The sequence below is a fragment of the Alosa pseudoharengus genome, unplaced genomic scaffold (assembly GCF_046254945.1).
Source record: "Alosa pseudoharengus isolate Yale_2024_CS ecotype anadromous, Long Island Sound unplaced genomic scaffold, YU_APseudo_1.1 YU_APseudo_1.1_scf_5, whole genome shotgun sequence".
Lineage (NCBI taxonomy): Eukaryota > Metazoa > Chordata > Actinopteri > Clupeiformes > Clupeidae > Alosa > Alosa pseudoharengus.
In genome coordinates, this window is record NW_027468837.1 from 15,404,428 (window position 1) to 15,432,031 (window position 27,604).

Sequence of the window (27,604 nt, forward strand, 5' to 3'; positions counted from 1 at the left end):
AGGGGGATTAGAGGGTTAAGGAAAATGTCTTCGCTCCACAGGTCACTGCCTCCTATTCTGCAGACTATTTCCCCTGGCCCTCCTATATTCAATGAAATGGCTTTGTGAAGGAAGGGCTTAGGATGAGTGGAGTGAATGTGTAGAACTGTTTAAGTTCTCCCTCAGGCTTGTTTGGTGGAGTCGTTTTCATCCTGTGCCAGCGCTATGGGACAGGGTGGGGTGGGGGGGCTGGAGAGGGCTTTGGTTTGGGTGGTGGCAGGGGGGTGGGGTAGAGGGCTTCAAGCAGCCGGGAGAATTTAAAACAGCACAACACAACCCCAAGGTCAGATCTCATCCATTCCACAGGGGGGGGAAACAATGCCCGTGGAGAAGGGAGAGAGCCACAGGAATAAAAATGTGAGCGACTGCAGCTGCCTATATGCCTGTGTGTGTGTATGTGTGCGAGCATGTGTGTGTGTGTGTGTGTGTGTGTGTTTGTGCGTGCATCTGTGTGAAAGTTTTTGTGTGTGTGTGTGTTTGTGCGTGCATCTGTGTGAGAGTTTTTGTGTGTGTGTGTGTGTGTTTGTGTATGTGTGTGTTTGTGTGTGTGTGTATTTGTGCATGTGTGTGAGAGTGTTTGTGTGTGTGAGTGAGTGTTTGTGTGTCTGTGTGTGTGTTTGTGTACGTGCTGTGTGAGTGTGTGAGACTGGGAAAGGGAGCGAGAGATGAAAAATAGGGACAGGGTGTCGCGGAAGCAGGTGCTTGAGTGAGCGAGGGAAGGGAAGAGCAAAAGAGGGAAAAGAAGATGAGGGTGAGAGAGAGCAAGACTGAAGGAGAAAGAGTGAGGCGGGGAGGGGAGGAGGAGGAGAGAAAAATAAGAGACAGACAGAAGCAAGAGGCTGCTAGCGACAGAAACAGAGAGAGAGAAAGAAAGAGACTTGCTGTGAGAGAAAGACAGACAAGCAAAACAGTTGTTGTGGGAGAGACAGAGAGAGGGAACTAGGTCTATGTGTGTGAGAGGGACAGAGAGAGAGAGGGAGAGGTAGAGAGAGCATGAGAGAGAGAGGAGACAGAGAGAGAGCGTGAGACAGAGAAAAGTAGGGGAACAGAGAGAGAGAGAGGGACAGACAAGAGCCCCTGGCAGTGAGTGTCGTCTCCCACATGGCCAGTGGCTGTGATTATTTGTGAGGTGAGCTCACTGACCCGTCTCCCTTCCTGTGGGATGCTAAGAACCGGCCACAGCTGAAGACAACCACAACACCACTGCTATGAGGTAGGATCCTACAGAGACCGACAACACATATGCTCAATTACTCGTGAGAATAGACGAGTCTAGTTGGTTAAGATATGAGCCTTATGTGAGTGTAAATAGTTTTATTCAGATAAGTCTTCTGAAACCCTCTAGTCTTCCAATACTACTATGTTAGAACTATCAAGCCTCGTGGTTTGTAATAAAGAAACAAGAGATAGGATAGCAACTATTTACAATGGGTGAATCTTTATCCTAATTTATTTTTGTTTTCTCGCACAGATAATTAAAACAGATGTCAGCCTTTTACTTTTCTGTGTAATGTTCCTCTTCAGCTTGAGGCGTCAGATTTGGGGTAGATGGTACTGTTGCAGAGGGGTGAGAGAGGTGAAGGCGCATTTAGCGGACACAAAAGCTCCCCACGGCTGTGTGTGTGTGTGTGTGTGTGTGTGTGTGTGTGTGTTGGTCTCTGCTGCTGAGAGAGGCTGTTGTTGCTCGGCGGCCGAGGTGAGCCTGCTGAGGAGTGAGCGAAGCTCCCTGCGGCTGAACACTCCACACACAGCTTGCGTGTGCTCCGCCAAGCACCCCGACCGCCGGGGCTCCTTTGTGCTAATTGTTGATTTTGCGCTTAAAAGCGTTTTGTGTGGCCGTTGGTACTGTGATCGTAACAAAAATGTCAGGACATTGTGTTGTTTGCCTTTTGTTTCTAACCCCGTGGCCAGCCGAGTCTCTTTATATGTGTCACTAATCACGGTTTGATTTGCATGTGTGACACATGGAGCCCTAATGCGCTTAGCGCTTAGAGAAAGTCTGTTCCTTAACGTCAGCTTTGACAGTGTAATTACATTGATAAATGAGACTTTATTGCCACTCATTAAAACAGGGATATAAACCTAAATCTTATCATAGTGGATCGTACTGACATAACAAGCTTCATTTTCAGGATTTTATTGCTGTTGTTACTCAGTTTTGGAATGACACATAGATATGGCCAATCTCATTATGAAGTCAACTGTATGAGCTTATAACTTCAGCTAAAGTGAAATGCCAACATCATCACATCTAAGGTTTGCATTTTGCAGTGAAATTATCCAAATTATATCATGACTACAAAGGTGAAGAAATCACTTTGCTAGATGAGGTCATTATAGAAGGTTGTAGTTCATTAGATGGAGGTAATGTCTGAACCATGATGGAGGATAAATAGTTTTTCATTCAGAGTTCATGTCTGACCATCATAATCATGCTCTCTGAATGGCATGTTCCCTAGGAACATATTTGTGTTTGTTTACATTGCACACGTATGATATAATAATGATGTAATGTTAATTACTGTGGGCAGCCTCAAATGGCCAACAGTTTCCAATGAAATGTGTGGAGGGCATGATAATAAATCATGTTGGACGATTTTCTCTCCAACCATCAAGGACCTGCTAAGAAGCTCATCATTCCTGTCAAGACTAGAGTGACTTGCTGAAATTAACTGGGAAATTAGACATCATGTGGGCAGCTAATGTTTTACTGTCACCACAGCCCTCAGTTAGTAGACAGTCAGGGACAGAAGGTGCAAACAGACTCCAGTTTGCATGTACAAGAGCATTAATGATTTGACTCATTTTAGATCTTGGCCTTTTCATACAGGGTTTACAATCTGTCAGACTCTTAGTTTTGAGTCTGTTAGTGCTGTTATCGCTGTTATCCTTAGGCCCCTACCTGACCAAATAAAGCAGAGTGTGTGTGTGTCTCTGTGTATGTGCACTCTAGAGCACTCTCACTTAGCCTTCAATTAGTGGCTGATTGAGAGGTTCTCCTATAAACTGCACATGCAGCTCTTGTCCACACATTCTCATTCCACTTCCTCTTTGTCAGTGGATGCTGTGAGCTCTCACCACTCCTCCCCAATCCTCTTCTCTCATCCTTCATTTCTCCCTCTCCTCTTCATCTTCATTAAATCCATTTCACCCCGGTGTCATCCCTCTCTCTCTTCCTCTACCCTTCCTTCTTCTCTTCCCCACCCCACCACTCCATCTCTTCTCTGTTTTTCTCTCACCCCTCTCTTCTCTCCTCCTCTGCCCTCTCATCCTCTTCTCATCCTCCGCTTTTGCCCTCCATCCATCAGCATCTGTGGCTGATACCCCCATCCATCCCTCCCCTCCTCTGGCCCCTGGCCGCCTTGCCTTGCCCCCTCCCCTCGACCCCTCTTGCCCTGGCGCTGAGGGGGCTGCCTTGGCCCGGCTCCCAGCCCCATTAGCCACCAGACTGGCTGCCATGTGTCCATCTGCAGCCGCCCGGGCACGAGGGGAATGACAACGCACTCACGCATCATTAATGATTCATTAACGAGTGCAGCCTAAGCGAGACCATTAATGCTCAGGGATCTCATTTAGTCTGCTGCTGTCTCTCAGTGTGTGTGTGTGTGTGTGTGTGTGTGTGAGTGATGAGACCCAAAGAGCAGTCTGACAGAACCTCTGCTTGTGTGTATGGGGCGTAATCATTTGTATGTGTGTGAGAGAGAGAAGGGGAGAGAGAGGATGAGAGTGCGTGAGCCTTTGTGGGAATCCATATCTGTGTGTGTGTGTGTGTGTGTGTGTGCAAAGGGGGGTCACAGTGTGTGAGTCTTTGTGTGAATCCATTTGTGTGTGTGTGTGTGTGTGTGTGTGTGTGTATATTGGGGGATGAGAGTGTTGTGAGCCTTTGTGGGAATCCATATGTGTGTGTGTGGTGGGGGGGGGGGAGTTTTTGTGGGAATCCATATATATATATATATATATATATATATATATGTGTGTGTGTGTGTGTGTGTGTGTGTGACAGCAGGTGTACAAAACAGTATCATAAAATATGACTCATAAAACAGATGCTGACATCACTCTGCATTCTCCTTTCCCCCAGAGACTGCAGTGTAAGCCACTGTAGGTCTGTGTTCTGTCAAATCTCTTGGTTCTAATGCTCAGTCTGCTGGATCATTTGTGGATTTGTGGCATCTGTTCAATTTCAATTTATTGTCAATAATGACAAAGCATCTCTTGGATGATTCTAAATCTCAGAATGTTCTGGTAACTAAAATATATAGTAGAACGGACTAGATCCAACAAACTGTTGATTATGATGTGTACTTGTATTTTAGTACTATAACAGAGGATGTTGATATGGGTCTCCATTATGATAAACCATACAGTTGTGCTCCTGTGATGTCCCAGCATATTGGGTTGGGATTGCTGAAGATGGACTGTCCAGGGGTTGCATCTTTGCCTCAGATACTTGAGCAAGCAGTTAAGTGTAGCCTCTGATCACGTGTGTACTGTTGTGTGTTGACCCAGGTGCAGTGACATCAAGTCAGTCAGCAGACCAGACCACAGCTGATTGGAGGAGGGACCACACTGCACCGCAGGCCTGAGCCATGGCAGGGTGTCGCCTGTCCACCAGCCCCCTCTTCCTCCTCATTGGCCTCCTCTTTATTGCCGAGGGGTCGTCGTACCTCAGCACGCAGAGGTGGAAGTCACGACCACAGCGGGATCGGCGAAATGTCCGACCCAACATCATCCTCATTCTCACTGATGATCAGGACATTGAGCTGGGTAAGCCAACAGTGTCTAATAACGTCTGGTTGGTCGATAGGCATCCATAGCTCCAATCACGGCAGTGTGCGCAGCAGGCTACAGTGCCCGTACCATGTACGGGTCCGAGTGCCCACGGGGACCAAGGTTCGAATCCGACCTGCGGTCATTTCCCGATTCTCACCCCATCTCTCTCTCCCACTTACTTCCTGTCACTTTTTACTGTCCTGTCCAAATAAAGGCAAAAAAGCCCACAAAATATACTTAAAAAAACAAACAAACACTGATGGACCTCCGTCGACTAGTTTAGGGCCGCATCAACACTTTGAACAGATTGAACCGGCCATCGGGAAAAGGGTTGCACTAATTAGCTGTTTAGCCAGCTTATTATTGCTAAGAAGCACAGTGTAATTATAAGATATTCCCATCACAAGGAGATACAATCCTGGTATTTAGCGATTTCCCTCTGGATGCCTGGATTTTATAACAGTTTCATCTTTTTTCTCCTCAACCCCTCCTCAACCAAAACACCCAGGACTGACAATGCCAATGTCATTTGTAATATTGTTGATTAGAAGTAGATATATTATGCACTGTCAAAGAGTAAGGGCAGTGTGGAAATTGGTGGTAAGTGGTGGTAAGTGGTAAGTCAGCACTGCTTTGTTTACATTTTGTTTATCTGCACCCTGATAGGCCTATTGCACTAGTAGCGGAATATAGAAGATGTGCTGGTTGACGGTGGGCAGTTGTTGCTGTATGCATAGTAAACTTTTTCCTGCTCACACAGGCAACACAAAGTGACCCAACAAGATTTAACAGTCTGCACTGCATGCTTTTCCTTTACCTACAGCTAGGTGTGCATTCACCTTTAGATAAAAAGATGACTTTAAAACAATCCCATTTGGCTACATTTGAGCTCTATTACGTTGAACAACACTGACTGCGTACTGAACAATTTTTTGTGTCTTTTCTGTTTTTAAACATTTAAAAACGGGAAACAGCCACTTGGGATTCACTGCTTGAACTAGAAAAAGGGGAATGTCAGTGTCATGTTTCAATTCAAACTTTAGTTAATTCTTTAGAAAAAAGGTCAATGAAAGCTCAACAATAAATAAAACTTTGAATCACACATTTCAAAGCTCACATCATAGCATGTGTCTGCATGTGTAAATGTGCACTCTACATTAAGGACCATTGCCCGCCCCATTATTTGACGGACCATTTGATTTCAAGCCCTTGAGACCTTATTGCCCTGAAGTGGCCCCACAAAAGCCCCACAGATGGTCTTTATGCTGGTCTGACCAGCAGAGAGGAGTGCCTCTTCTTCACCCTCGTGAATTTATGGTCAAGCATTTGTTACAGCGAACAATCGGTAGCTGAATAGGCCAGTGGACAGGGGCTGAATGGGACCACACTGGAGAGAGAGGTCTCGCTTCCTCTCTCTTTCTCTCTCTCTCTACTCCTTCCTTTTTCCAAGGCTTTTTCTTCCAATCCTCCCTCATTCTCTTTTTCAGTGTAGAATGCAAAATGCATCAAAAATTCAGAACACACAGAATACAAAATGCATACATAAAATTGGAAAAGGACTGTGAATTGAATAACTAATCAAATTTCTCACTGCTGAACACTAAGGGCCAGATGTATGTACATTTGTGAACATAGCGTTATCAGCGTCATGGACAAACCTCAGATTTCAAAAGTTGTCAGACCCAAGTTTCCGTCGTATTTATCAATCGTTCAATCCTTAGTGTAAACTGCGCCTTTCTCTGCCTTTCGCCGCCCATAAACGCAATTTACGAACATCCACAACTGAATGCCAGCGCCTACATACAAGCGCAATTGAATGAAGTTAACTGATAAAAACATTAAAAAGAATCAAACGTTTACCGATCATGAAATAATACCATACATGATAAGATGTCAACAAACAGGGAGATAATGAAGATCAGTAGTTCTACTCAAACTACTTGTGCACGTAGGCTATGGAAGATTGGTCAAATCTAGCAAGTAGGAAAGTTTAAGTGTATGACGTGAAAGTGAAAGTAAGACATTCGAAAGGCCAACGAAAGTTAATGTTGCTTTTGATAGTACAAAGACTTACAAAACTGGTGCTCTAAATAGCGATTCTGTTGTCTTTGAAAGGTTCTCTTATTGACGCATTGAACTGCAATTTGGATTAACACCTGCTTTTACAAGGCGGAAGTATTTAGGCATAGAATAGACGTGCGCTTTCAGGAGCAGTCTTTGTACATACCGCGGAATACATAATTAGGCACTATTTACTCTTCCCCTCCCATCTTTTTACACTAAACTCCCACTTTCCCCTGGATCCTCCCATGAATGCATATGTATGACATGAAAAACGCAATCTGCCACTTTCAGCTCCCGCGTCAGGCAGTTTGCGCTTTTACATCATTGCGGCCTGTTTGTACATACCGCGCAATGATTTTACACGCACGTTGCGAAACAAATACGCCTGAAGTGGGTGCAAAATCGTTAGTACATCTGGCCCTAAGTATTCTTTCCGCTCTTTCTCTCTCTCTCTCTCTTTCTCTCTGTCCCAGGCTCCATGCAGGCCATGAATAAGACTCGTAAGATCATGGTGCAGGGCGGGACCCACTTCTCCAACGCGTTTTCCACCACACCCATGTGCTGCCCATCGCGGTCGTCCATCCTTACGGGAAAGTACGTGCACAACCACCACACCTACACCAACAACGAGAACTGTTCCTCCCCCTCCTGGCAGGCTCACCATGAACCACACACCTTTGCTGTGCACCTGAACAACTCCGGCTACAGGACAGGTACACTTGACTGAGATACACGAATGACCGGGAATGCCATTCATTTAAGTGATTACATTTCAATGTAGTTGTTAGAAAAGTTATTTGAGTGAACCACGGAGCAGTAGCATAATTATAGAATTCAATATTAAAGTGAGTAGGTAAGCTCTACCATCAAACTGCCATCGCCTAGTCAAGACGTATTACTTAAAAAAAATGACAATGCCCAGAATCTTACTTTTACACTTTTGATCCATCAGCCTTCTTTGGGAAATATCTGAATGAGTATAATGGCTCCTATGTGCCCCCCGGATGGAGAGAGTGGTTGGCACTGGTGAAGAACTCCCGTTTCTACAACTACACTCTCTGCAGAAATGGCATTCGTGAAAAGCACGGCACAGAGTACCCCAAGGTACAATACTAAACCCCTTCTCTTTACTGGTTCTTTCTAAGTTATTTCATTTAAGACATTACCTTTTTAGACATATGACTACAGTCCACAAGTTTAAATATATTTTTTCTCTAAAATTGTTTGCTGGGTGCGATAGTGGTTCCTCTACCTCCTTTAAACATCAATATTTTGGCCGTAACATTTTTGCAATGCATTCATATCACAAATACTCGTTGACTCTCCTCTGATGCAGTTTTTTAAAGGAGAGTTGGGCTGAGGTATCCCTACCAACCTAAACCTGCATTTCATCCTGTTCCGCCTGTCAGACTCCTGTCCACTGAGAGGGAGTTAGAACACAGCTTTCAAAACACAGAGCTATTTTAACACCAGCTATATCGACAAATTCTCCATTTCCCTGCCTTCGCTTGACTCATCATGCTTTCTTGCACTTTTTGGAAAGGCACTGTTTACTCATCTGTGCAAAGACAAAAACAGCATGAGCTGAGGAAAATGCTGAAGACCCAGTTACAAAAGAGGTGCAACTGAAATCAGTTAAAAAGAGGGCCACTGGCATACACAGGGGAACACATTTTACTTTTAAGCATAACTGCTTTTTGGTATGTGGAAGGACTTAATAAAGTGTTTGGCAAGTGGTTGTTGCATAGACTATTTTCTTAACCATCTTATTAAGACTGTAAAGATTATTTGTGCAATCAAGGCCAGGGTTTTCTATCTATCTATGTCCGGACAGCAATCAGCTCACACAACACAACACAGCTATGTCAATTTCTGTACAGGTACAATCAACTGAGATGTAACACTTAGTTTATGATGTTTGCTGTAGGATTATCTCACAGACATCATCACCAATGAGAGCGTCAACTACTTCCGCACGTCCAAGAGGATTTTCCCCAACCGGCCCGTCATGATGGTGCTAAGCCACGTAGCTCCACACGGTCCAGAGGACGCGGCCCCGCAGTACAGCAGCGCATTCCCCAACGCCTCCCAGCACATGTGAGACACACACACACACACACACACACACACACACACACACACACACACACACACACACACAGTATATAAACACATGCACTGCACACATAGCCACAAAAACATATTTTTCTCTCTCTAACACACACACACACACAAACACACACACAGCTGGCACCAGTCGTGTTTGTCATCAATACAATGGCATAACAGTGAGACTCGCTCTGAGACACTCAATAAAAGCGTCAGTCTTTTATGTCTCGTAGCAGTTGGGAACGAGGATTGAACTAGTTTGCTTGCCAGTATATTATGGCAAATATGCACTTTGGCCCCCAGAGAGATTCAACAGGGCTTTCACAATTAACTCTTACTCCCTTCATCTCTCTCTGCCTATCTCCCCCACAAAACAATCCAGCACAATCACAATCACAAAAGCTTATTAGCAACACATGTTGCCAGTGCATTGTCTCCCATAATTGCATTTTGTTTCCTTTTGCCTTATTAACTTTAATGATTTAGCATTGTGGCGCAAATTTGCCAATCTTACAATGAGGCGCAGTAAGCTTAGCTTATCCACCAGCTGCCTGTGCAGATTGTGGCGTTAGCATCTTAGCCGTCCCTACAGGCACAGCCATGGGCTAATTACTGCAAGGTCCTCGTTAACATCTGCCAGAAACCCAGAAGCCCAAGCTTGCTAATGCAGCAGCTTCCATCATTATTGATTCAAGCTTTCCTGCACACGCAATCGATGACTTTCAAATGTTTAATATGGTTTGTCCTTCGAGATGTCGGGCGATATTAAGCGATGGTGATATGAAATGACTAAGTTCTTATTGGGCAATTTTTAATTATTGATTAAACTGTCCCATAGTGCACGCCGGGAATTAATCAAGGCTGTTGGTACGGCAGGATAATATGAATAGGCCTTTGAATCTAAATGTATTACATGAAACAATCTAGCTGAACCAGTAATTGGAAAAGAGGGTGGCCAATTATAATGTAAAATGATATGTAATTACAGACAACAGTAATCTCTTCTTACAGTGGATTGTTCCTTATTTCATTTCATTATATTTATCAGGGGCCAATGCAATACAATAAAGTACAATGCAAAGCAATCTGTATTCACCAAAAATAGCTTACTTTTTTAAATTTGTGGGTAATTATGCAGTGAACACCATCTTCAAAAGCTGAAACCTTAACACCGCTCTTTGTGTTGGGGCGTGTATAATTAATGGTGAGAACATCATGCTAATTTTCACAGGGTGATGGAGGTTGCACCTTTCCTAAGGCTGGATAATGTGCATGGTAATGTAATGGAAGAGCACATTCTCTAGCAGCATTTTGGTCAGAAATAATTCAAAGAGACATACTTTTTAAATACTAAAATATTCTAAAATATGGAGGTCGGCACAGGGGTTAGCCTTCTTTGCATCCTTATTCTCGATGTGGGAGCCAGTCAGCATCTACAATGTGGATATTATTACACGGACAGATTCTGTGTTCTTGCAAACATTTTTCACTCTGTTGAAAACCAATATGCTGAGCCACTTCAGCCAACATATGGTTCTGCCCAAAAGACAAGCATTGACCTTTTGGGGTGAGACATTTTGTCAGTACTGTATCTTTGGGATCTGCTCTCTTCAATTTTTGTTGTTGTTGTAAAAGTGTGCCCCTTCCTCCTCAGAACCCCCAGCTATAACTATGCGCCTAACCCAGATAAGCACTGGATCCTGCGCTACACCGGCCCCATGAAGCCGGTGCACATGCAGTTCACCAACATGCTGCAGAGGAGGCGTCTGCAAACCCTGCTGTCTGTGGATGACTGTGTGGAAAAAGTGAGGATGCATGCTCCAACACAAACAACACAAACAACACACACACACACACACACGCACACACGCCAATGCTTATCTTTTACAAAAGCAGAGGAAAGCAAAGTAATTGAGCCTACAGTACATTCATAATGTGCTGTGAAGAGAGACAAAATCCCTGCTTGTGTTTCCAAGGTGTACAACATGCTGGTGGAGACCGGAGAGCTGGACAACACCTACCTGATCTACATGTCGGACCATGGCTATCACATTGGCCAGTTTGGGCTGGTCAAGGGGAAGTCCATGCCCTATGAGTTTGACATCCGTGTGCCCTTCTACATCAGAGGTCCTCACGTGGAGGCAGGTGCCATGTAAGTTACTCAACCAAGCTAAGGACGGTCACTTGCCATTGTCGCCTATAATACCATATAACGATGAGTGCATTATAAAATACACACTGGAAGAGTCGTCTGTCATCTGTTATGTGTCTGTCTCTATATCATTACCTATTGGGGTGTTTTTTACCTCTTGCATTCACAGAAACCCACACATTGTTCTGAACATTGACTTGGCGCCAACTCTGCTGGACATGGCTGGGGTAGATATTCCAGCTGACATGGACGGCAAGTCCATCCTGAAGCTTCTTGATACGGAGAGACCTGTTAACAGGTAAGAGGCATGCATACAAACACATAAGGACACATACGTGCAAAAAAACCTTTACACAGCCACATACACACACAAAATACACACACGTTCTTTTCTGGCACAACATAAATACTACGAACTGCATCATTTTGGGAACACACTGAATCCTCCCTTATCTGTCCAGGTTCCAGTTCAACAAGAACAGAAAAATATGGAGAGACTCCTTCTTGCTGGAGAGAGGGTAATCATATTGCATCTGCCTTAGGTGTAGCCCGCATCATGCCTTTTCAGTGCAATTGCCAAAATGCTGAAATGGATATAATCATTGTCTAGTCTTGTAATAAATTGGCAGTGGGTTAATTCTGTCCAGTAATTTTGTCATGATTGATTGTGTGTGAGAGTAGGGTTTTGGAAGGTGGCAGCAGCGTTTCACGGCTTTCACATCTGTTCAAGCAGCATGTATTCTCCTTGCCTTTTATAATTAACGGCATGTTTATCCTCGGCTTACCTCTGATGGCTGACAGGAAGCCACTGCACAAGCTGGCTGATGGGAAGGAGGTGGCCCAGGAGGAGAACTTCCTGCCCAAGTACCAGCGCGTGAGAGACCTGTGCCAGCGAGCAGAGTACCAAACGGCATGTGAACAACCAGGGCAGGTGGGTACAACTGCAAAGTATACACTTAAGGGGTACACGGGCACACACGCGCGCGCGCGCACACACACACACACACACACACAGAGTTGTACAATACTGTATACCATCCTGTACACAAGTATAAGCTATAGTCAACATGGACATGAATAGCCTACATGGCTGCTACATGCTTATGGTAGGCCTACACCAAGGCCGTAGTCATGATGTCAACATTGGGGGGGACCAAATCTGTGGTGTGGTCTGAGGGACCCCCAAACAGAATTTCAATACATTTCCTACCATGCAAAAATGTTATTAAAAATCACAAGCAAGTGTCTTTAGTTAGGTCAGTCAATTAGGTTATTCCAAACTTTTGACGGACACAGATGCCCGCGTGAGTTTTGTGAAAAGAGAAGGGTGGAGAAGAAGCAACTTCACTGGTCCACCGTGACTCTATATTACACAGAATGTGGTTCTTTGACGTATTACTTACACCTGAAGATTTTTTTAAACTAAGGCTTAGACTCATAGGTTTGGAGGCTAATAAGATTTTGTCTTTTAATTTAGATTTTATTATGCTGGCGGCTAATCACACAATTTTAACATAGTTTGAAAGGGACAGGATTCAGGAATAGGCTACTAAGACAGGCCCCTCTTCTGTCTGACTCATCTCATGTTACCCCTGTATGCATTATAGACTGGCTTCTGACAGAAATGACGTTTTGTGCCAACATGTAGAAACACTAGGCCTACTACAGGCTTTAATTGGTGAATGGAGGTGCAAATTCCTTTCTTTGGTTATTGTCCGCGATTCACATTAACTGTAGGCTATCACGTATTGTAAACGTCGCCACATTTGATCACGTTTTGCCTGCATGGATGCACGATTGAGTGTGCATCTAAATAATATGCAAGATGCAACAATCATTTCTAAGAGGCCTATACACGGTAATTTCTGGCATTACTACTAGCATATGAATGCATTATTTATGTTGAAACACGTGAAAGAAATGACACAGGCTTGCACAACTTCATCATTTAAAATAAAACGTTTCACTTTCGCTATCATTGCGAGAATAGGCTACAATATGGAAAATGTTCCCTTTCAGTCTGATCGGCTCCAAACATGTATGGGATTTCTTTAGCCTGTGCTACACCTTTCCAAGAAGTTTTGTGAAAATTGTACCGGTAGCTTTTGCGATATTGTTGACAGCCCTACCTCACCGCAGTAGGGTGCAGTAGGCTAAATTGAAGATTTTTATAGCGCACGCCACTAACGAAAAACGGAAAATCACCAGGACAAACCACTCAGGGTGTAGGCTACTCTGGAACCATAGGTCACTAATTTGTGCGTTATTTACGTTTGATTACATTTCAGATATGTGTTGGTTTCCTGTAGGCCTAGTATAGCGCTTTATTCTTTCTTTATTTTTCTATGTCCGAATATTGGGGGGGACATTTTGGTCATATTTGAATATTGGGGGGGACACGTCCCCCTCAATGTCTATGGTGACTACGGCCCTGGCCTACACAGAATGTAAAAATGCCAACTCTGTTGGATGTTCAGTATACCTTATTACAGGCTGCAGCAAGATGACTCTCATATGCAACGATGGTTTCTCCTCTACATTCTTCTCTTTTATTTTCATTCTCTCTCTCACCCTTTCTCCGTCTTTCTGTTCACCCCCACAGAAGTGGCAGTGTTTAGAGGACAGCGCCGGCATGATGAGACTGTTTAAGTGTAAGGGGATTGTTGGTATGTACTCGCCCCGTGCTCAGGGTCTGCTGGCTAGCCGCACCGCTAATATCTACAGTCCCTCCATCCCTTCTGATGGCTGCGACTGTGACCCCTCACCAACAGTCAAGAAGAAGAAGCTGCTCACCAAACGAAGTGAGTGCTGGTCCTGAGTTTAAAATGCCATGAGAGCAATGTTGATTAGTTTATCTTAGCAGCAGAGTGTTCCTCTCTAGGATGCTAACTTCGAAGCAAATAAGAATTTATTGTTTACCAAAGAGCTAAGTAACGAGCACGCACGCACCTGCTGTCAAAATAATTGTAAAGTGCTGCCACCAAGTGGGAATGAGTAGACGCTACATTTTGTTATAAGTTCTAAGTCATTTTCTGAGACTTACTCAGAAGAACTAAGGAGGAACAAAACACAAAACTGGCTGTTAATAGCAGCAATAATGCCTTAAACAAATTTGCTTGGAATGTACTAAACACTGTGAATTCATTCAAAACTGAAGTCAGGTTTGCATGGAAATCAGCAGATGTGTCTGTAATCACACTGACGAAAAGTGATTTACTGGCATCTAGTGGTGTATTATGCTTAAAGCATGCTTTGTATGTTCAAATCAAGTCTTTTATTTTAAATATTTGCTTTGCTTTGTTTTTGCTTTGTTGTGATGCTCTTGACTACATGTACAAATGGCAAATCCAAGGGGATCATAAAATATCCACTGATTCAAATTGCTTAGGCCGGTGGGAGACTAAGCCGAGTAAGTGGAGTGGGAGAAATGACACAGCAAACTTAACCTCATTGCTTCTCAGGAAAAACATAGTGTAGGCATATATGGAGAAGTTACTTTTTTAAGGATCAGATCAAACAATTTTAGAATTGCTCAAATAGAACATTGTGTTTCCTGTTTAGAAATGGGTGCAGTTCATGCTAACATACCACATAGTCTACTGCTTTGACTTCACCTTAGTTTTTTCTCTGAGACAGAGATCAAGGCCCGGAAGAGTCTGGCTCGGAACCGCTGGGCCCGCTCGGTTCCGCTCCAGTGGGACACCAACCAGTACACTCTGGACCTGGAGGAGGGCTACCGGCCCGTGGGCCTGAAGAACACCAGCAGGAGGGCCGTGTTAGCCCAGCAGGAGGAGGAAGAGGGCTTCAGTGGGATGGGTGACAGCACTGCCTCACCCTCGACTGGGAACAGCCTCTCCCCAGCTGCAGCCCTCAAAGTCACCTACAGGTACTGTAGCAGCAGCAGCAGGCTACAGTTGTACTTTGGATGTACAAATATGTAGAGCTAATTGGAACGCTTTCCCACCAGGCGTTGTACAGAAATAGGCTAATGATTTACTAGCACTAGCTAAAAATGGGACAATAATGTGTATTCTGGAATGCTCATTTGAGGCATCAAAATATGACTGAAATATGGAGCTTGGAACAAAGTCTTAACACAAAATAATTAGGTTGAATATGGGGTTGTGTTTTGATTTTCCTGTCTCAGTCCACCAAAATGTGAATGTGAATATTCATCAAGTATGGCTACTTGGACTACATTTGTTGGTTTTTAGGGTCATCACAGCTAACAGCCAGTAGTCATAATGATCTACAATACAAAGATGCATGCTTAAGTAGGGGTTGTATTTTTTTTTTTATCCAGGTGCTCCATATTAATGAATGACACAGTGAGTTGTGATGGCGGCTTGTACAAATCACTGCAGGCCTGGAAAGACCATAAACTCCACATTGAACACGAGGTACGGATGACTACAGTTACCACTGAAAGATCATCAAAAACTAGGTCAACTAGGTTAGCTGGGTGAATATTTGTCCTCCTAATGACTGCACACTATGTGTACATGTTTAGATTGAGACTCTGCAGACTAAGATAAAGAACCTGCGGGAGGTGAAAGGCCACCTGAAGAAAGCCCGGCCGAAGGAGTGCAACTGCGACAAGGACATGTAAGTGTGCTGGAGGATGAGAGGAGTGTGATGGTAGTCTGGTTTATAGTTATGTCACTGCCTGTGTGTGTGTCTGTTTGTGTGTGTGTTAGGTATCAGGCTCAATACAAGGGAATGTTCCGCCTAAAATCAGGACGTCTGCAGTCTCTGAGGTAAGTGTGTGTGTCTGTGTATTTGTGTGTGTGTCTATTATTATTATTATTTCCAGAAAAAATACCAAATCATAACACTAGCAAGCAACCCATTCAAAGCCACCCAAGTTCCTGGATGATTTCATTTCCTCCTCCTCTTCCTCTTCTTCCTCCCATCCCAGAGCGGCCTCTAAGGATAAGAAGCAGTGGATCCTGAAGGACCAGAAGCGCCGGAAGAAATTGCGGAAGCTGCTGAAGCGCCTGCGTAACCATGACACCTGCAGCATGCCCGGCCTCACCTGCTTTACCCACGACAACCAACACTGGCAGACAGCCCCCTTCTGGACAAGTGAGATACTGCATCTACATGTCAGCCTCTGTTAATCCAATTACTACTGTATTACTGCTACCCAGGGACCTCTCTGGCAGTACTGTGTGGATATAACTTTTTTTCATGTGTGCTCAAGAGTTCAGGCTAAGTCCTTACTGAGTTATATAACACCATGAAAAAGACATGACAATGAATATGTTTATGACTTGAAATGTTTAAAACCCAACTCTGCATTGCTTTGGAAAGTTTTCAAATTGTATGTGAATATGAGTACAGGAATGGATAATTTCCCATGAGGCATTAACATAGTATTAAAGTGTGAACATTCTTCCTCTCTCTCCTAAATCTGCAGTGGGTCCATTTTGTGCCTGCACCAGTGCCAACAACAACACATACTCCTGTCTGAGGACCATAAATGACACTCATAACTTCATTTTCTGTGAATATGCCACGGGATTCCTGGAGTACTTTGATCTTAACACAGACCCATATCAGGTACCCATATGTAGAATGTATTTATATATGGAATATATATTAACAGTCCTGCCACTCCAAGGAGGGTGAAAAACACATTTACTTATTTCCTAAAAATAGACAATGGCCAATGTATCTAACCTGAATGAGTGTATCTGTGTGCTTGTCTGTGCAGTTGATTAATGCAGTGAGCATGCTGGATAGGCAGGCACTCAACCAAATGCATCTCCAGCTCGCCAAGCTACGCGGCTGCAGAGGCCACAAACAGTGCAACCAGGAGACAGGTACTGCATCCCCGTCTCTCGTATCCATGCACACATCAGCCAAATCAAGTATATCACACCCTTCTGCGTGTATGCTCACCCCAGACACACTACTTCAGCCACATTCAACTACTGACATGCACCCCATGACCACCCAACCTCAAACACACACACACACACACACACACACACACACAAGCATTTTACTTTACAACAAGGTTTTCATATTACCTCTCTTACAGGTGTGAAAGAACGCAGCTATGTCAAAGAATACAGGTACAGTACCGTTGTTTTCATCTTACACTACAGATCAAATAGCTTTCTCAGCTCAAGTCTATGAAAGATTGATTTGATCATTTTTGTAACTGTAGGTGTTAATACAATTTTGTCTTGTCTGTAAAATGTACTTGCCTAATTTAGTAATACATTTATTTGCATGGGCAGTATTGTTTCTGCAAATGAAAATGAAATAAAGCTATCTTTTGTGAGAAGCTCTTATTTCCAATGCTTTAAAGAGGGATTGGCCTTAACTGCTTGTTACTGCTGTGTGTGTATTTGTGTGTGTGTGTGTGTATGTTTATCTGTATGTGTTTGTTTGTTTGTCTATTTGTATATCTCTGTGTGTTTGTGTGTGTGCATGTGGTCGTGGGTGTGCCCCTTGCATGCTTCAGGCCGCTTCACCGTCGAAAGAGGCCAAAATTGAAGAAACAGACGTCCAAATCCATGTGAGTTTGTGGCGTGTCCATCTGCTGTCCTCGCATTCCCTCCAGATCCCCGCCAATCACCCTGTGTGTCCATCATCCCATCCCTCCATCAGATGGCTTCCCTGCATGCTGCTCCCAAAGCCTCCATACCCCCTGCCTCTCTCCCTGGGAAGGGGCTGATTTGAGAAGGGCACTTCCATGACACGTTCAAGCAGGAACATCATGTAGAAAGGCTCACTGAATGCAGCTCACTGAGAACCTCTCTTGAAGGATTACCAACAATGGGCCAGTTTCCTATACATGACTTAAGCTTAGTCCAAGACTAAAATAAATCTCCACTGAAAAAAGCTTTTAGTCTAGGACTAGACATGATCCATGTTCAGGAAACTAGAAGAATATATGTTTATAGATACCTCTAATTTTGATTAGCAAAACTTATTTCAACAAAAGTTAGTGCCCAAGTTAGACACAAACACAATATAATTTTGTCTGTGAGGTGTCTTGCCCTATTTCAGCCTGTAGCGTTGCAGTCATATGATTTAGCCACATTTAGGAGTTTTGTGCAAAAGTGTGAAAGGAAGCTGTTGAGTTTCCCATGGCCTGGCAGGGTGGGGCTGTGTGTATCTGATCTCTTCTCTGGGAAAGATTAAACTCCGAGGCTTCGGGGCTCCAAGAATAGAAAATGTGGTGAGAGAATACAATGGGGACTGTGTGTGTCGTTCCTCTCCTCCTCTCCCTCATTCAATGGTCACTTCTTCCTTCCGCTCCTCTTGTCTCTCTCTGTAGCTTCTCGTTTCCTTTCCATCATCTGCCACATCTAATTAGAATCATCTTTCACTATCGTTCATAAATTTACTGTTTGTGATCGTTTATCATGTCAACAAATGTAGGCTTTCTTTCACATAGTCCAGCAAAATACGCCAACCGTGGAGCAGAAATTAAACCCTCTGTTGTATAAACAGAAAGAGAGTGAGAAAAGATGTACTGCTTGTTCACACCAAAACTCTGCGGCCTGGGCTACACTGGGTCCACAACTGAAGCCCTCTGGTCACAGAATGTAAAAATAGTTTTAGAAGACTGCTTCGTGCCCACTGTAGCTTCCCTGTAAGGATAATTTCTGAAACAAGTATGCACACTGAATCTTAGAGATGATGGTGGCATTTCTCATCATGGCTTATCACTGTCGCCACTGACTGAATGAAACATGTCTCTATCCTGTGTGCACAATCCCAATTTACTTGTTGTCCCTTTTCTTCTCCTTAATCCAGGGGTCAAATTTGGGAAGGATGGGTGGGTTAACCACACCCCCGTCTCTTCGCTCATAACAAGTCAGTGGTGAAGAATAAGGACGGATGGGTGAACAGATGAGGACCCCGCCCAAACACATACATAACCCCCCCTCCCACCCCCCCACCACCACCACCACCGCCACCACTACGCCATACCGCATCGGAGCTGATTGCCAGGAGCCTCATAGTTTGGGCGAAGCTGTTGCTCTTCCAACTGCACTGCCACTAGACAGCACTGGGGCCCCACACAACATGGACAGGAACAGCTTCTCTATTCTCTGATGTTTTTTTCATACAACGACAAAAACACATGCAGACACACATGCAAGCGCATATGCACACAAACACACACACATACACGCACACACACACAGAGACAGACAGACAGAAAGACAGACACACACACACAGTCTTCTTTTAATTGTATTATTCTGTCATCAGTCATAAACATTTCAGGATATACTTTTATTCTCTCTGTGAAGCAACAATTATTTTGCTTTCCTAAATGACTGTCTCTTTATTATCTCCACTCTATGACCTCCTCAGCAAGCCATTTCCATCTGAAGAGCACTTTTGTGGTTACGGTTCAGAACACTGGCTATTTTCATTGACATTAAGACACCGATGAGGTGCCAAAATTCCACTCTGAAGTTGACCATGTGTCATTTTGTGTATTTTTTACTGTAGATACTCTAGCATGGACTTAAAACTGAACTACTGTGAATGGTATGGAGAGAGACTCTTTATTCACCTCTGTACAGGAATGTAAAAACAGGTCTCATTTCGGTCTTTAACACTGTGTTGGTGTTTTTAGCTTCTCCACTATAAATGATCAGACATCAGTGTATCATTTACAACCTTTTTGTCCTCTGTGGTTTGGCTAGAATCTCCCCACTATCAAAATATCTTTGAGCATACCACTGTGAAGAATACAACGTGTTCCCCTCTTTGAGTGCATCAACACATCTGGAAACTTATTCAGAAGACTGTTTGGAGGCCCACGGAAGGAAGAGCTGCCTCTAAGCAGCCATCCAACATCTCCCCATGAGCAGGGCTTGCGCAAGGACTTTTGTCGGACATTCAGTCTCACTGCGTTGCAGATGATGAATGGATGGAGGAGCGTGACGCTGTTTCGAAGCATCCGGGGAAGATGGTCTCACACTGGTAGCTCTGCATCCGTTCACAGGTTGCATGGCCAATTCTTAACCTTGTGCCCATGCTGTGGGGCCTGTTTTGTGTTTTCATCTGAGACATCCAGCCATCTTTCCTTGAAAGACCTGTGTACAGTGGCCACGTCGATTTAACCTTTCTGTCAATGCTGACATGATTTCACATGTTAGATGATAGCATCAACGTCACCAAACATGGGTGGTGCTATAGGGTGGTAAAGGCCTAGACTGCTGCTGACTTTGGGACAGATCTGCATCTGATTCCACGTCAGATTAGGGCCAGCACTGGGGCAGATCTCTTCCAAGGTAAGCTGCTCTCTGGGAAGATCTTTTCAAAACAAATAAATGAACAACATGATGTACAGTATATGTCTTTGAATTGATGTTGAATTGTGCAATCCATGTAAATGTTTTGGTATTTTTTACACAATATAAATGTAGGTCTTGACCTCTCAAGGTCAATAATGTATGTATATCTAACGTGAATCAGTGAGTGTGTTCATTTAGATTACCCAAAATAATTGATGCTCTGTCTGAATGTCTTTTTTTTCAAGAGCATTTGAATAACATACTAGATTTGTCTTTGAACAATACATGAAAAAATAGCATGACAATGTGTGATGAGTGAGTCATACAAAACTATGTTGCCATGTGTGTACAGTATTAGATGCTCCATTTGTTGTAACAGGGAATGCTGATAGTAAATAAAGTAAGTAATTCCATTATGCCTATTTTCTAATCTGAGTCTCCCATGTGTTTATTGCTATTTTCCTTTAATATTATTACCATAATGTTCACCGATGGAGTAGGTAATATATTTGCTTCATGATGCACCTAAATTTAACACATCCACAGTATTTAGTGTTGTAAACGTACAAGAGTGTGGCTACCAGCAGGTGTCTCTGTTTTTCAAAATTCCGCAATATTGCGGTAAAGCACGCACATTCGCACTAGGCATCAAACGCTCTGATACACTGCACAGTATGCGGGGGGATGCCGTTCATCATTGAGTTAGATATAATGGAAAATTGTGTTGTCGCATAGATAGTGTTAATGAATGAAAATGTACGACCAAGGACACTGGCTTGTTATACAGACAGATTCCAGTGAGAAGGTAGCCTAAGTACTCAGAGGGGGCGGGGGATGCGGGCGATGGACACCCGACAGTCCCTAGTCTCACGTGCTAAGGCGGAGACTGGATCCCCAACACACATCGCTGCCGACTCGCGTGCTCACACAGGACGTCCGACACGGAGAAAAACTTTCCTTACTTCAAATTTTCTACTGGAGTTTTTTGCGTACGATGTAAGGGAGATGGCCGGGACAAGGTAATTATTTTTTATTGAAATGTTTCAGATACATGATGTGGGAACTTTACGTAGGCTACATGCCCACTCTACAGGTCTCATGTTTGGCGGTTTAGATTCATATGGTTATCAACGGCGAGCCCCTGCAACCATAGCATTCCTGGTCAGGAGTTAGCGTATGCAACGTTACCCACTAACGTTAATTTCGGAATTGGGGAAAACAACACTGTAAAACAAAGTACAGCGAATGCGATTTTTTAAAAGTGTTTTGAATTTGTCCACGACTAGGTAAACGTTAGCTACCTTTCCAGTTTTCCTTCATTTTAGCGCGCTCCTCCGTCATTCATTCATTGAAATGAGAGGTTAAGTTGGATGCCAGTGCATGTCAGTTAAAGAAACATGGTTAACTTAACCTCAACTGAATTACGTTAAGACGTTTTACGGTACCAACTTTGAGGTCTAACATTACGTTGGCTGGGAATTAGCATATTCTATTTGAAACCTTCTTGATACAGTCTATTTTTTGGAACCTTGTCAAAAAAGTTGTTAGCAAAGAATCTTTGGAGTTAGTAAACAGTTCGAATGTTGAACCTTGGCTTGGGTTAACTGTAACGTAGGCCTACTATTAGCTGCTACTAGATCTAACTAGTATTTCTTGGTAGAGTTAATAACCTGATTTTGGTTTGATTGTTTGAATGCTTTACTTTAACTTACAGTCCCCTGCGACATCAAATTGCCAGTTGTCCAGGAGTTAAGGTTTGGTTGAATTCTGTGCGGTATAGGGATGATAAACTTAGCTTAACGTTACAGTATCACCAGCGCCTTTGCAGTGGGCCATAGACTACTGCGTATTTCGAACGAACCACCAGAGCTTCCGAGCTTCAAACACAACAGAGGCCATTATTTGCATCCTGGGAAATATTAGTTAGGTTGTGGGGTTGCGTTTAATTACTAGCTTCCTCTCAGGCTCCCTTGAACTGATTCGCGAATTGTCTTTGTTGTGGTTCACAGAGTTGTAACATGAGTGAGAAACAAATGTTCCATTTGTTGAGCCCACTATACGAAGAGCCTTGACCAGAGCCCTATTAAGTCAACTTATTGGGTTCCTCTGGAAATTCTACAGTCAAATGTCATCAAGGTTTAGAGCAAAGTTTTGTCCTATCTTGCTGTAGTGGTATCTGGTATCTGTCGGCACAGTACAGTCCAAATCCTTAGTCTGCATATTAATATGTGGTCACTTTAACAAATCCTTCTCTCCAGTGTGGTTCTGTTTGACCTCAGATTGAATACCTGTACTAATGCTGTGATATCTATGACCAGTGGGTGCTATGAAGTGACAGGATTTGACAGCGTAGTGGACTCTGAGTGGAACTGAGATGAAATTTGAAGGAGCTCCATTCAGAGGCTCATTAAATTAGAGGAGCTAAATAAACCACAGATACAATGATGGGTGGGAAGTGAATTAGTGCTTTTTACCCAAAGTGTACCCTGCTGGCTAAGAATAGTTGTGAACAACAAGTTCCTTTTAGTAAAGTGTGTTCACATGAGGCACTCTAAGTTAGGGGACTTAATAAGCTCACTTGCACTTTGTTTTATCAGACATTGCACATTGCAGCATGGTTGGGACAGGAGCCTTTGCTCAGAACTTGACATAGGATGTTTTCCCCCTTGTTTACATGGTTGCTTGTTGTACAATAGCTCGCTCACAAAAGGGCTACTCTGTTGATTTTGCTACCTTGGTTCTAGTGTGTGTGTGTTTGTGTGTGTGTGTGTGTGTGTGTGTGAACAACTGAGTGAGAGAGAGAGGGCCCTTTGAGGGCAAATGTGACAAAGGCTAGAAGTCAGACAAATGCTTTGAGGATGGCTGTGTTTGATGGGCCTTTAGTGATGTCCTTTCATGTCTCGTTGGGTTTGTGGTGCAAAAAGTTCTCTGTTGTGTCGAGGGCAGGAGGGGGAGCGGGTGGCCTCCAGTGAATGGTGCATCTGAGCGAGCAGAGCAGTACCAGTGGTCTTTTCACACGACTTAAAGACTTGGATTCCGGATTCACACATTTATTGCTTGCCGCTCGGCGCTTCCTTTCTGTGTCTCATATTTGTTCTGTCTTTGTCTCTACCATTTCCTCTGCGTTGTACCAGATGTGCGGAGTTAGGCTGAGCTCTTACGCCTTCAGGTGGTGTGTGTGTGTGTGTGTGTCTGTGTCCAACCTGCTTTGATGATTTTGTTTTGCATGCAACTGAGTCACTCTGACTCTCTCTGGCGTCCGTTTCTCTTTCTGCCACCTCCCTTCACTACCCTCCCCAACAACCCCACAAAGTTACCACTCTTATCACAACCCCCCACTCAGGTCTGTGTGTTTCAGTAACACGCTAAAGGATCATATCAACTTGAAATGCAAGGAGGATATAGATTATTCGTATCCATGCTTAGCGCGTAGCGAGCTTAGTTGTCGTTCCACCTCCCCCAACTCAACCCGGCCTTCCCATCCTCCAGTGCAGGACGTTGGGGTTAATGCCTAAATCTGCCCCCACACCCTTGGCCCCCCTGATAGAAGCCATTATCTCTATGCCGTCTCGCGCTTAGACCTCCCCTAAGCTTCTTGTGAACACCAACAACATCCGTCACTCCGCGGGCAGTTTGCCCCCGTCGCCATGGCGAACGCTCAGACATCCTGGGTCTCCGAGGGTCGTGTGGGTGACCTCTGACCTCCCAGGTCTTCACCCTGAAATGCAAACCAGCGATCTGTAGCCTCGGGGTGATTTTAGTCACACCACTACTGCCACACAGGATATCTGCCAGGTAGATGAAGTGAGAATCCTGTCTGCCTGGGCTGGGAGAAGCTGTGAAGCAGGCAAGGGCCAGAGCTTGGTACTTAGGTACTGCTTTAACCTTTTTGCAACTTGCCTTGGAACAGATGGTGGGGGATCACATTCTTTCCATGTCCTTGACCCACATGATGATGATGAATAACGTATTGCAAATCTAGCCTAAACGTTTGGTTAATCTGCACTTGTTTGATCCAGTCAGTCAAATTGCACAAGGCCAGGAGTGTCAGCGGTAATCACTTTATGATGGTTGTGTTTGTATTATTGACGTTCATCCATGAAAGAGGCTCATTGTTGCAAACACTGACAGCTGGTGTACCGGATGAAGGCTCTTGAGCTCTGTATGGATGAAATGTGAGGAGGATCCCGCGTTCACTCTTCCCGCCCTTCTGTCCCCTCAATCTTCCCTCCAACTCCCTCTCTATCTCTCCATACTGTCTGTCATTCTTTCTGTCTTGCACACATGTTCCCTCATGTCCACTAACCCTGACCCTACAACGTGCCGTTTGTCCCAGTTTTGGGGGTGGCAGTAGGGAGGGGTGTGTTTTATGTGCCGCGAGCGGGGACGGCGGTGTGGCTGTTGCTCAACAGAAAGGACGATTTATTGTTGTTTTTTAGAACAGTTGTTGTCCTGAGTTTTCAGCTGCACACGCACGCACACAAACACACACACACACACACAAACACACACGCATGCACTTTGCACTCTGCAACCACAGTGGGGGCTGTGTGTGGAAGTTTCCAGAAAGGCCGATTAGCCGCCACTGCAGTCGGGACGGACAGAGGAAGAGCACCCGCGTTGGGGCAGCAGAGACAATGGCCTCCATACAGTAGCTGAGACAGCAATCCCCAATGAGGTCAACTGGTTTTATATAGAGAGAGTTGGTGGCTCACAGAGGGAAATGGGGTGGGGTCGAGGGTGTGTGTGTGTGGAGGGAGGGAGGGGGGGTTCGCAGCATGGGGGTTGGGGGGTAGTCTGAGTCCTGTTTTCTCTTTATGTCTCACTCGCTCATCTCTCTCTCATTTTCTCTGTCCCTTGTACAGCCACTCCTGAAACACACTCACGCTCCCCAACCCTAGTGGACGCCATGCCACTGTCCTACCACAGACACCCCTCATCTGGTCGCAGGTCCTGTGGGGTGCTGTGATTGGTTGGCTGGGCCCTGAGAGAGTGAGAACTGTGTTGAGGGGGTTTGTTCCGGATGAATGGAGTCTGATGGTAGAGCTGACAATGGGCCCTATTGTTCAGATCCACCACCCATTAGCACAGGGGGCTATGAGCACACATTGTAATGCATATGATCACAAAGTTCTCATAGTTCTTCTTTTTTTGTGTGTTGGCGGGGGCGGGGGGGTCGGTCTTCATCAGAGCAGAACTCAATGAAGTTATGTAAGATGATTCCCCAAGGAAGGAACTGAAGGATCATATAGTGTCATCTCTGTTGTGTGATGCATTATTCACACAGTTGTGGTGGACTTTTAGCGAGGGGTATTTTATGGATTTGTGTTCCGGACCAAATAATTTTTTGGCATTGGAGGATAGCATCCTCTGGGAAACCATCAATCAAGTTATTAGGTTTCCGTCTGGATATTTGCAGGCACTATCCAGACATTATGCACCTTCATCCATCTATACAATCAGGTTCTCGTTAAAACTGGATTACAGCAGGCTACAGGCTGCTGCTGCTGTAGCCTACTGCTTGGCAGCACTTCACTGTTGGATGCTCTTCAGGGCTTTGCTGCCATATACAGTAGTCGGAGTGTTTCTGTTTCACTCTAGTCTGGGATGTCACCTGTCTGTGTCTGTTGGGGAGCTGAAGCAGGGTGGAGGATTCTGAGCCTTTTCGAACACGGATGGGGGCCTTGGTGTTGCTGTCAATCACTTCTCCCTGGTGCCCTGGTGCTCTTTCGTACGGCCTCTTTCCTCTCCCTGCTCTCTCTTATTCTCTTTCAACTCCTCCGCCCCTCATGCCCTTTGCTCGCTTTCGTCTCTCTTGAACGCATTTCCGCTCTTTCAGGGCTGCCTTGTACACAACAGCACTCTCTCGTCTTGCATTGTTTCTCTCTTTCTCCTCTCCTCTCTCTCTCTCTCTCTCTCTCTCTCTCTCTCTCTCTCTCTCTCTCTCTCGGTTCCTCTCTGTAGTCCCTCATGTTGGTGCGTTTCCTTTTTCCTGGCGCTCGGCCACTTCCCAGCGTCGTCCCCGTGCCTGATCTGTGAAGACAAGGCCAGCACCATCATTCCTGGCATGTTCTCCCCTCCTGAAAAAAGGAGAACAGAATACAGTGTTGGCTCGCACTTCTGCTGGAGAAAGCGGGACATGTCCAACAGGCACCAGCAGCTGCAAGTGTCTCCAATAAACCCCCCCCCCCCCCCCCATTTTACACACACACACACACACACACACACATACATACACACTCACACCACCCTGGCCCACCCCCACACACCACCACTCTGCCTTCCCTCGCTGACCCAAAGGAAGGTGGGAATCCCTTGTGAATGTCCGAGCACTTCTGTGCCAGTTCCTGTGACTTACAAAGCATGTGCCCTCCTCCCCAATGAGGCTAACCTTGCTTACATCCACTAACCTTTCCCTAATGCCCAAATGCCTCTGTCAGAGACACCAACGTTCCATGGGTATTTAGAACAGCCCCTAGGGTCAGGGACGGTGTTTATCTGGGCTTGCGTGTTCCCTACCAGCCCGAACACTGCAGCGTTCCCAAGGTTACAATCTATTTGGGAAAGCAGGTGAGCAGCTGCCCATTCAAACGGAACAATTGAGACTTCCAGCAGCTCCTGGCTGGGCCGTGAGTTAGATTGGATTAGGCCTCGCTGTTGTCCAGTTGTTGTCTTGTCCTTGTTGTAGTTTGGCCATGTGTTTTTGGCATTTGGCTTAGTCATATCCTGCTGTAGAAAAAAACATGGCTCTTGTATTCATATTGCAAATATGGCTCATATTTTTTGCATGCATATTGATATTGTATCTTGCATGAACACATGAAAAAGACAAAGTTGCATGTTGCATGCGGCAACTGCCATTAGTATTGAAAGAGTTGAAAGCAATGACCTCAGCTTTACTTATATCTTATTACACTGGTTTAGGCACTGGAGGCACAGCCTTTCACATTGGCCTTGCCTTCCTGTTGTCACCACCTAAGCCCAGGATCTCAGGCAGGCTGATTGTTGGACATACTTTAGCTAATTGGCCATCTATCTCTGTACCCGCTGACGTGCGACAGGTGTTGCCTGATTTGCTCAAGCCGGTGCTGGACTGAACACAAAGAATCCCAAACCGAGGTTCACCCATCCTGATAGCCACCCCAGCCCAGGGTGAGTGTGTCGAGCTAAATTAAACCGGCTGTATTTACAG

The 27,604-nt window shown here is 44.7% G+C and overlaps 2 protein-coding genes across 3 annotated transcripts in view; both read left to right on the forward strand.

Annotated features, from left to right (window-relative positions):
* Positions 1 to 4,628: 4,628 nt before the first annotated feature.
* On the forward strand, positions 4,629 to 18,944 carry sulf2a (sulfatase 2a). Its single transcript, XM_076267745.1, has 20 exons — positions 4,629 to 4,806; positions 7,350 to 7,589; positions 7,829 to 7,980; positions 8,804 to 8,973; positions 10,640 to 10,790; positions 10,962 to 11,137; positions 11,307 to 11,435; positions 11,599 to 11,655; positions 11,939 to 12,068; positions 13,740 to 13,938; positions 14,774 to 15,023; positions 15,441 to 15,537; positions 15,648 to 15,742; positions 15,835 to 15,894; positions 16,056 to 16,222; positions 16,557 to 16,699; positions 16,854 to 16,962; positions 17,184 to 17,217; positions 17,613 to 17,666; positions 18,914 to 18,944. Exons 1-20 carry the CDS (start codon positions 4,629 to 4,631, stop codon positions 18,942 to 18,944), a joined length of 2,622 nt encoding a protein of 873 aa, XP_076123860.1.
* Positions 18,945 to 21,310: 2,366 nt separating this feature from the next.
* Positions 21,311 to 27,604, forward strand: part of arhgap46a (Rho GTPase activating protein 46a) — a 39,270-nt gene continuing 32,976 nt past the window's right edge. For both annotated transcript variants that reach the window (XM_076268519.1, XM_076268520.1), the window contains exon 1: positions 21,311 to 21,431. In XM_076268519.1, coding sequence (XP_076124634.1) covers positions 21,418 to 21,431 — 14 coding nt within the window. In that variant the 5' untranslated portion in view covers positions 21,311 to 21,417. The remainder of the gene's footprint in view (positions 21,432 to 27,604) is intronic.